Source organism: Bombyx mandarina, chromosome 20 (assembly GCF_030267445.1).
Source record: "Bombyx mandarina strain Sakado chromosome 20, ASM3026744v2".
Classification (NCBI taxonomy): domain Eukaryota; kingdom Metazoa; phylum Arthropoda; class Insecta; order Lepidoptera; family Bombycidae; genus Bombyx; species Bombyx mandarina.
The window spans coordinates 6,983,467-6,994,732 of record NC_143226.1 but is presented as its reverse complement, the minus strand read 5'-3'; the positions used below and the strand labels follow the sequence as shown (position 1 = coordinate 6,994,732).

The 11,266-nt window shown below is 37.7% G+C and overlaps 1 protein-coding gene across 6 annotated transcripts in view; it reads left to right on the top strand.

Moving 5' to 3' along the window:
* The first annotated feature begins 3,021 nt into the window (after positions 1–3,021).
* LOC114250199 (oxysterol-binding protein-related protein 3) overlaps positions 3,022–11,266 on the top strand; it is a 47,138-nt gene continuing 38,893 nt past the window's right edge. For all 6 annotated transcript variants that reach the window (XM_089735657.1, XM_089735656.1, XM_089735655.1 and 3 more), the window contains exons 1-2: positions 3,022–3,344; positions 10,817–10,909. In XM_089735657.1, coding sequence (XP_089591783.1) covers positions 10,861–10,909 — 49 coding nt within the window. In that variant the 5' untranslated portion in view covers positions 3,022–3,344; positions 10,817–10,860. The remainder of the gene's footprint in view (positions 3,345–10,816; positions 10,910–11,266) is intronic.

Sequence of the window (11,266 nt, the reverse complement as noted above, 5' to 3'; positions counted from 1 at the left end):
CTATCTGTTTTATTGAGTAGAGCGTTCGTTATCTCTGTTCCGCACGAAACCTCAAGGCACCGGCCTCCATACATAATATACTTAATATTTGAAACTATAACCACTCGTACCGAACTTGATTAAAGACTTTTTTGCAAAATTAAAAATGTCATCAAACGTCTTTAAAACCCCTGTTGCGAGAATAGTAATTAATAATAATAATAGCATACTTCCTCACCACACACAAAATGTAATTCCATTACGCAATGACTTTTATAACAAGCAGCGGTTTCGGTTCTTTCGTTCGAGGTTTATATTTATATAAGTTTGTGGAAAATTGTTCAGCGGAATTCAGTACTTAAACTAAATACATTTTAAGGCTTTATTTGCTTCTGTTTAAATCTCTAACCAATTACATTACATTACGTGGCATTTAATTCAGGCAACATCTACCGCAAAAAAAATCGTTCCAAAAAAAAACCTTTCTTAAGCACTAGCAAACGCGTGGAATCGAGGGTTACGCGGCGTGAAGTGAACAGCAAATACTCATACCTTCGCGCTACATGGGGTTGGTAAATTTGAACTCAATAAATAAAATAAAATATGTAGCACATATTATTTGTATTGTGGAGTAAATAAATGTAATTATTATTATTATGTGTATTGAAAACTGCCTCGCCTGAGAAGACAGCAGGACACACTCCGGCGAGGTGGGCAACAATCGGCCGGAGCGTTAGGGGCTATTGGGTGAGAAACCGGCGAACTATACGGGCATTGTCCAGCAAGATTGCTTTTTGCATTTGGGCCACCATTAATAATGTTATAACCTGTACTCTATTCCAATTACGAATTTCCTTTTGACACTTCTTATAACGTAACTCTTCACATTTCGCAAAATTCGAAATAATAATTATTTTTTGTTCATTGTCGTAAACATCATTTAAAAAATATACAATCAATCTAAATCTTTATACAATTAATTCACACACACAATAACATAATAATATGTCTCATGGGGCTTTGTAATTGGAATAGAGTATCTATAGTGAATTAATCTTATTTCCTATTGAAATTAAGGTTTTTTATTACTGGGTCTGATTCCGAAACGATTCTTTTAGACCATATGTTCGATATGTCTCAAAAAGTAAAAGGAGTGCTATTACAAAAATGAAATAAAAAATACTAAATGGGGTTGGCCGGTCAAAGCTTTTCTCAGATGTCGCCAGCGTAGCTTGTTCCCTTGTCATAGAGAGTATTAGAGAGCCGCCATTTTGTGTGTTTTGCGTTCGTGATATTTCGGCATTTTGTGACTTTGATACGGTTCTTATTACTTTCTAAGTAGTGCTAAACAGTTTTACAATATGTAATCCAACTGGATAGTTAAAGAATTAAAGGAGGAGTTGAGAAAACGTCTGGCATCTTTACGAATAAAAAAAGTGGATTTTGTCGAAAGGTACAATGTTGATGTTTTATTTTAACTTAGAAAACTTCTCTCAAACTGTTTCCGGTAGCTATTATAATAATAATATTAAATTGTGTACCTTAGGAACTTTATTCCTTGTAGCATGTGCAAAAAGAATTGCTCATATTACACACATTACCTACCAACTAATGTATTATTTTGCTTTTTTCAGATTAGAGCTACATGACCAAAATTTTTATTTTGACACAAAATGAAAAAAATGCTCTAGCAAAATATGCTAGTGGAGATGATTTGCTAGTGGAACCATGTGGCATTTTCAATAGCCAAGAGCGCCCATATCTTGCTGCATCTCCTGATGGTGTGTTGGGCGAAGAAGCTATAATTGAAGTGAAATGTCCATACGCTAGCAGAAAACATGAAATAAATATAACAACGGTGCCTTACTTAGAACAATGTAACGGGATATTCCTTCGGGACAATTCCTTCTCTAAAATTACATAAGTAACTTCTCTACTTTTTGTTTCTTCAGAAACTGGTTTCACATTCCATGAAAATATAGATGGTACCTTTCTTCAGATATTTATGTTAATGTTTGACACCTACAACACAAAGAATAACATTTAAATATACTATCACAAGGAAACCTGACCATAGTTTCAAAATATTTGTTATTGCAATGGATGCAGCGATTTAGATAGAACTTTCAATAGTAACAGCTGATAATGAACAACAGCTCATGAGGAATGTGTTTCTTCCAGTCTGATTTTGTGTTTGTTAAAAGGTTCCTTACAGCATAAATCTACTTGCAAAATTTGTTAGCAACTAATAGTATGCCTAACTAATTATTATTGGATTTTTTTAATAAGAGAACAAAGATGTGTGCTACACCTAGTCATGCATTATAAATATTTGACAGAAAGAAGCATACCTGTGTATTTACTAATGTTTTCATAGTCAGATTCCACAAAGTGTTTACGACATAACCTCGAACTTTTTGTGGGAGTACTTTTTTCGCGTCAAATGGCCTTTAACCACAGTCTTCTAATTTTCTTGTCCTTCGGGAATTGATGTACTCCAATTTCTGAGCATATTGGTACAAAACAATGCGTCATTGTGCTTAAAATAATTTTTAATCAAAAATTCCAATACAAATATTGAATGTTATGGGAACAATGCACACCAGCGCCACTTTGACAGTTGCCAACCCCATTATGTATTATGAGTATTTTTTTACCCAACTCTAGAATTTTTGTGTGGAACTTTTCAGGTTTACATATTATAATGGAGACAGTGGTTTTGCACGTAATTTTTACTGAAGTTTTGGACCAAGATTTGGACTATATCAACTCTGATCCGATAATGTTGAGTACAAGATACTATGACCATTTATTCATTAACATTCAATAATACAACATCCATCTATTTCATTCTGGTAGTGTGTCCAAAAAAAGCATGTTAATTTATTGGAGTACGGCAATTGGCAAAAGAAAAACTGTAGACTTTAGAGTATACATAAGCAAGCTGTAATAATATGTATACTCTAAGCTGTGGACTCTATTCGCTTGAGCTACCACATGGAATAAAAAAAACGAATGTCAAATTAATGGTTGTCAAAGTCAATATGTAATGAGTAAATGTCAAAATGCCGCAACGGATGACGCAAGGTGCCAAGAAACAAGAAGGGGAAAAATCCTTGACGATCTTTACTTCAATCTTTCAAAATGGTATTTCATTCTCGCGGGTTTCCTTCTAAATTAATTTACGCACGCAATATTTTTTTCTGACTCTTCCTCGCAATGTATTCGCAACACAACACTGTATTATAAATAAAATACATATTAAATTTTAAGTGCGCGTCTGCAGTAATAAAATATTCGATAGTGAGCTAAAATCAATGAAAACTGTGATGTTTGTGTTCCGTGTGTTATTTGAAGGTGCTTACGTAAGTATATTGCCTATTTTTTGTTGTTAAACACGTTTAAGCAACGGTCAATGCCATATAAAATTTTGGAAGTTTCGTATTACCATTTAACGAGACACATCTGGCTTATGCACTGTGATGCATATATCAGTTTATTACCAAACAAAATACACAAAAAAATAACATTAAAATACGTTTAAAATCTATAAATGTACAGAAACGTACCTAAAGAACAGGTTTTCTCTCAAGGTTACACATTATGTACACAGTTTGAATGGTTAGAGAAACCCTAGTAGATTATACATTAAAGTTTAACAAATTAACTCCATAACCAGAGACTCTGTCTGTCATACAATTTGAAATAAAAATTACACTTTATTAAATTTTAATTATTCAATACTTTATTAATAATTAGCGAATTTAAAAATATTTAAATTTTCACAAACACAGATTTTAATTATTAGGCTAGTAATACAATTGAAAATAAGCACGAAGTAGAATAATGACATCTGTAATAGTATATTTGAATACAAATGTAATGATAAGAGTTATCATAAATATGAATTATGTTCAATTCAGGCCAAAAAAATTTTGTTTAATCTCATGTATTGAGCATGAAATTGCACTAGCTCAACGTCCTTATAATTAATCCTTCAATCACAAATCCATTATGGGTTACTCCATAACTGCTCAATTGAAGTAGTCTGTCTTTATAAGCAAAAGTCCTCATTATCTACTGGCGGTAGACTGTACTATAAGCCTGTATGGGTATATAGCACTGTCGTTGGTGTGATTTATTTGGAGCAGTCATGCATTGTGGTTTAAAGGTTGAGATAACTAAGAGAGTCATGGCTTTTACATTTTAGTATCGCCAGGATCAGTAACCACTTAACGCCAGTCAGGTCGTGATGATATTCATCCAAGAATGTAATGAAGATATAAACTAATCACACACGGTAACAAAAACTACTAAAACCTAAAATCAATTGATAGTACAAACAAAAAATAACAAAGTTCTTAAGAAAACCATTGTTCCTATAATTATTATACTTTGACTAAAAACCTATTAAAAATAAACATAAAAGATACAACACTAAAAGTACTTTGTACATCAAAAGATCTCAGTGTAATGGGATTCGAAAATAAATAAACAAAATATGATTATAACAAATAGATTGGTGAATGCTATCTTAAAATTTTCTATAGCCAATATTGGATCAAATTTGTAGCGAATCAATGTTAGAAATACCTAGATGTGTACTTTGAACCATTATGTTTTGTTGGTCTCAGTGTACACACCAGCAATACATTTAGGTAGGGCGGTAGTACTATTTTCTTCATGCTAAATACGGTAATATACACACTGTCGGTTATTATGTTAATTATAAATGTTAAAAGTTCTGGTTTTTCACACAATTCATAATGTAATATTCCTTCATCGAGGAAGTCATTTGTAAACATTGTAGGTATAGTGTGTATTTAACAGGTAAAAAGGTAAAAGGTGTAATTTATATAAACAGTCACATTGGTGACTGTTCATATAAGACAATATGTAAGCCAACTAATTTATGGCCCGATACATAGGACCCTATATGTATTTATATTGAACAATATAATTAATAGTATAATATTATTATATAGTTGTCTTGTTTTATCATGATCTAACCCTTAGTTTAATTCGATGGTATTGTGAGTCCAAACAAATCTACATCACTAGGCACTAGATTAGTATCACAAAGATTATAGTACCTGATACTACTCATTTTGCGCTCATATGAGCGGCATTATCATACCACCAAATTTATGGACTGGAGTGTATGTAATGCAGTTTAAAACAAAAATTGTTCCAACCATTTCTTGTAGGTAACAAAACGAACAAATGGCAATTAATAAGCATTAAATTTGGCCACACACACTACTGTATGAAGTAACGACGCGTCATTTTGCTTGGCAAATGTTTGCGCCAACACATCCATACACTCCACCAACACTACGTCCCCAGCGATTGGCGCCGAACTCTCGGAGTTTCGCTAACACGATGATGTCATAGTGACATAATTGCTTGTCTCACCTTGCCAGTGATGTATTCAACTTACTTAGTCATTTTATTGTTTTGTCACACGAATATCGACCTTAAATAAGTGAAGTTCTGCACTCGTGACGTCATAATGAGAGTGCCTTCATAGCTAGCGAAAAATACAAAATATTCTATGTTCGTTTTTATTTTTCACGATCCAAGAATTTAGTTTCGGTTATTATTTAAATATTGTGATTCTTGCTGCGTACATTTATTTCGCTTCCTCCGTTAAACGCTAAATTGCAATTCTAAAACCTTTAAAAATCTAAAAGAATATCTTGTGTTTTTAGCAGGTACGTACGCGTGATCTTCTCATTGTTCTAGCGGCCAGTGTTGCTGTCAAAGATATAAGACGTTCCGTGTGCTTGGTGCGAGTTTTTTAACGTTGTCGATAGCGTAAAAGTTAACTCAGATTTGTATGCAGTCGGAACAGCGCCCCTAGCGGCACACGTAGGCAAACGTTCCAACTCCATACAAATTTGAGTTAACTCTTACACTATCGAGAACGTTAAAAAAAACGTACTAAGCAGACTCGTTTTGAATCATATTTGTCACTAGCGACCCGCCTTCCCTTCGTTTCGGAAACATTAAATTTTATTATTGATAGTTGAGTCCCGCGATGCTACCCGCGGTACTAGCTAATCTAAAAAAGTCTAAGTTACTCCTTATATCATCAGCTACCTGTCAGTGAAAGTCCCGTCAAAATCAGTCCAGCCGTTCCAGAGATTAGCCGGAACAAACAGACAGACAGACAGACAAAAATTGTAAAAAATATATTTTCGCGTATATATATTCATATCCATGTAGTAAAAAACGGTTATTTAAATATTACAAACATACACTCCAATTTTATTTATATGTATAGATATATGCACGCACAAGTCAAAAATCTTGGGGCCTCTTGTACTAGGGATATCTTAATTAATTACATGGCTTTCTGCAAGTTACGCTATTTTCACCGATCCTGAGGTGCTACAGCGGATTTGCCCTTAAAATATAACTTAATATAACATAGATTTGTGGAAAAACAACAAAAGTTACATTGGTCACACTTGACTTTAACATTTTGGGTGTATCACGATCTGTCTAGTACGCTTTTTTTTTTTTTTTATTGCTTGATGAGTGGACGAGCTCACAGCTCACCTGGTGTTAAGTGGTTACTGGAGCCCATAGACATTTACGACGTAAATGCGCCACCCACCTTGAGATATAAGTTCTAAGGTCTCAAGTATAGTTACAACGGCTGCCCCACCTTTCAAACCGAAACGTTACGCAAATTATAATTTTGCGGGTTTGATTTTTATTACACGATGTTATTTCTTCACCGTGGAAGTCAATCGTGAACATTCGTTGAGTAAGTATTTCATTAGAAAAATTGGTACCCGCCTAAGATTCGAACACCGGTGCATCGCTCAACACGAATGCACCGGACGTCTTATCCTTTAGGCCACGACGACGTTTTCTATAAATTCAGCTTAGACCGGTGAACGAACACGCTGCGCAACTGGCTTTACACGGTTCCTGGAGCTCGGAGACATCAATAAAGTAAAGCCAGCCTTGGGACGTAAGCTCTAAGTCTTAGTTCTATAGTGCAAAATCTGCCCCACCCTTCAAAACGGAACGTATTACTGCTTCACAGCAGAAATAGGCAGGTATCTACCCACTGCTTTAGACCAGCCAAATGTTACGTGACGGTTATTGGACGCATGCGATTGTTTCCGCCAAACATTTGAACGATCTGTACGTGCCTATTTCTGCCGTGAAGCAGTAATGCGTTTCGGTTTGAAGGGTGGGACAGCCGTTGTAACTATACTTGAGACCTTAGAACTTATATCTCAAGGTGGGTGGCGTCCACCCATCTAAGTAATAAAAAAAAGAGTAAACAAAAACAAGTCAAGTTAATTCGGTCACGCAGTCACTTCAGGGGTGCGGCAGAAGCACGTTGGGATAGTCGACCTTGGTATCTGATATATAATTTTGCGAACGTGTTTTCCTCAACTTCAAAGCGATTGACGTCAGTGCTTTTGTGTTACGCAGTTGGATTGATGGTAGTAGGGCGTATTTTGAGATCGCACAAGTTGAGTCCACCATCCTAGGTATCTTGCCACGAAGCACGCTCACGCATTGGGAGATGAAGCAGCCGACAATGCAACTATATAGGACTTCGATCTTTGTCTTAGCCATATAGGAGGTAACACTCAGACACAGCCCACTGAGTTTCACGCCGGATCTTCTCAGTGGGCCGCGTTTCCGATCCGGTGGTAGGTTCTGCGAAGCACTGCTCTTGCTAGGGCTAGTATTAGCAGCGACGTCAGGTTTGAGCTCCGTGAGCTCACCTACTAGTTGAGGCTACGCTGAAATGGTCTCTCAAGACCATCAGCTTAGGTACTAAAAAAAAACCTCAGTGCTATTATTTTGTTAAAAAAAAAGACAACAATAATAAAATGATAATTAGTTTAAACGAGATAAAAAAGACAAGAGTTAAGTTATCAATCGATAAATTGATAAGTTATATTTTTTTAGTTTACAACCGATATTTCATGTATACGGTCATGTCGTCGTTGTGCTTGTGTGGGATTCCTTTGAATGCTTTAAACAACTTTACGTTGGTATAAAAACTAAAGAACTACACACACAGCGTGTATTTCTCATTGAAGTCATCAGAAATGTTGATTAACTTGAGTGATTAAAAAGAATGTGACAGTGTATTTTAATCATCATTTCGAGGTTGTGTCATCATATGCGAGAATGAAAACGAAGCATCCCTTTGCTCTGATAGGTATGTAAAAAATGATTCTTGCGCACATTCATTATTAGCCAAAAGTCATCGGTTTTAGTTCATAGTAGGTGTAGGGGAATTCGTTCCAGAGTCTGATAATGCGTTGTAAAAATTCTCTCTGAACACGCACCGTCAACGAACGCAGCGGTTCCGGGTATATTTCGCATATCGCGAATACGCAACAGCAATACTGGTTTCTGTCTCTTTCGATCGTGTCTATAGCTAACAGCGAACGCAAGAGACAGACCACAGTTTAATTGCTCCATCAATTGTCGCACGTAATAGTTGCGAGTTCTAAATTGGAATCTTTCCTCTGACCATATAACTGCGGACGACAAGGTAAATTAATGAATTCCAATATTGAGTCTCCATTACTTTTGACCGGAAAAATAATCTGATAGTCAGCCATTATCTGATGGTTTATTTTACCTATTTATTCGCTGGAAGCTAAAGGGACTATTGCAGCTACGCCCGGGCGGGTAGGTGAGCTCACGGGCTCAACCTGAGAGAAATTGCTAACACTAGCCCTAGTAAGACAGGTGCTTCGCAGAATCAAGCACTGGGTTGGAATCGCGACCTACTGAGAAAACCCGGCAAGAAACTCAGTGGGCTTATCTAATGGGTTATCATTATCGCTCATCTTCGGTGTGTTTCGAGCAACTAATTCGATAACGTACTATCCGCCTCTGAAATGAGACCCACTCTAATTTTTTTTTACCCAGCTGATGGTCTAGAGAGACCATATCAGCGTCACCGGGCTAGTAGGTGAGCGCACGGGGCTCAAACCTGACGACGTTGCTAACACGAACCCTAGCAAGAGCCGTGCTTCACGAATCTACCACCGGATCGGAAACGCGACCCACTGAGAAGATCCGGCGATAAACTCGGTGGGCTGTATCTGTGGGCTAATTTACTCGCCGAGCCCTTCGTCGCAAGCGACGGGTTCGACGAGAACGATGACCGGTGCTTGGGGTACCGAAAAGCATCGTTAGTGGATCGGGAGGATCCGAGATGACGTCTCCCCTCTAAGCTGCTTCTTAAGCGCTACATTATCTTCGGTCTTCCCGAGTTAAAGACCCAACTAAAACTACTCATACAGTATAATATCACGTTTTTTTTTATAGCTTAGATGGGTGGACGAGCTCACAGCCCACCTGTTGTTAAGTGGTTACTGGAACCCAAAGACATCTATAGCGTAAATGCGCCACCCACCTTGAGATATAAGTTCTAAGGTCTCAAGTATAGTTACAAGTTAGTTCGGAAATAATATAATGACAGTAAAAAAAAAAAAAAAGCCCAGTTAAAATTGAAGCAGTTTTAATTATAACGTTACATTATCGCCTTCAAAACACTCAAAGCGCGATTTTATCGTAACTTCAGATTATTAACAATACTCTTTCGTTATATTGTCTGAAGCAATTATTGAATGAAAAACATTTATTTATACTCGTAATAACATGAATTGGAACGCTCCTTGTAATGAATGACGTAATTGCATGTTTACATTCACTCTTATCAGTTTCTTTGTGTTCCATTTCTAGCCAACATCTCTATGTGCTTAGTGCGAGTTTTTTCACGGTCTCGATAGCGTAAAAGTTTTTTTTTTTTTTTATTGCCCTTGTAGGCAGACGAGCATACGGCCCACCTGATGGTGAGTGGTTACCGTCGCCCATGGACTTCAGCAATGCCAGGAGCAGAGCCAAGCCGCTGCCTACCGTTTAATACTCTCCACAAGCCTCGTTTGAAGAAGGACATGTCATAGCGCTCGGGAAACACCGTGGAGGGGAGCTCATTCCATAGCCGGATGGTACGTGGCAAAAAAGACCTCTGGAAACGCACTGTGGATGACCGCAGTGGCTCCAGGTAGTATGGATGAACTCTACTCCGGTGGCGGGCGGTGCGATGGTAAAAACGAGATGCCGGTATCATCTCGAACAATTCCTCAGAGCACTCCCCATGGAACATACGGTACAAAATACAGAGGGAACCGAAGTCCCTCCGCAGACCTAGAGGTTCCAAACGTTCCAAAGTTAACTCATATTTCTATTGAGTTAGAACGTTTGCCTAAGTTTGCCGCTAGGGGCGCTGTTCTAACTCCATACAAATTTGAGTTAACTTTTACGCTATCGAGAACGTTAAAAAACTCGCGCTAAGCACACTGATGTCCATAAACATTACACACGTCTGGGGTTCAAGACTGGCCATGATTTTTGTGAACGCACCGTGAATTTCATCAGATGTCTCGAGATATGAGTTCGAAGACTCAGATATATCATTGTGCCACTCTTCAGGCGGGAATGCATGATTATCTCCCGAGAGAAATACGAGGCTTGTGGAGAGTACTTAACGGTAGGCAGCGGGTTGCTCTGCCCCTGGCATTGTTGAAGTCCATGGGCGACGGTAACCACTCATCATCAGGTGGGCCGTATCCTCGTCTGTCTATAAGGACAATAAAAAAAAAAGAAAAAAAGTGGTATGTTTTTTGTTTTTACTGAGTGAGTCTAATTGAGACTAGTCTCATGTCTCAAAGTAAAAGCGTTTATAGACTCTAGTTATGCAATTAATATACTCGGACCGTTTCTTAAAAGCTCTACATAAAAAAAGAAATCTAATACTCTTTCATCTCGTCTTCCTCAGGTGACATAAGATGGTTGCTAGTGGACGCCTGTAGCGGCAAAGACATGAGTCAAAGCGGCAAGCATGCGAACGACACGCTCCATGAGAACAAACGTAAGTATTATATAACCCTGCCTATTTCTGCCGTGAAGCAGTAATGCGTTTCGGTTTGAAGGGCGGGACAGCCGTTGTAACTATACTGAGACCTCAGAACTTATATGTCAAGGTGGGTGGCGCATTTACGTTGTGGATGTCTATGGGCTCCAGTAACCACTTAACACCAGTTGGGCTGTGAGCTCGTCCACCCATCTAAGCAATAAAATAAAAAAGTTCTGGAATGTTCTCGAGTCTTCTCGACGATCCATCTATGGTTAGGTTATAAGTGGATACTATTACGGCTGCCACCGAACTAGAAGCATGAGGTCGAGGTCCCAATTGTATTACTTCGCAATACTGGGAGAATGCAGCAGT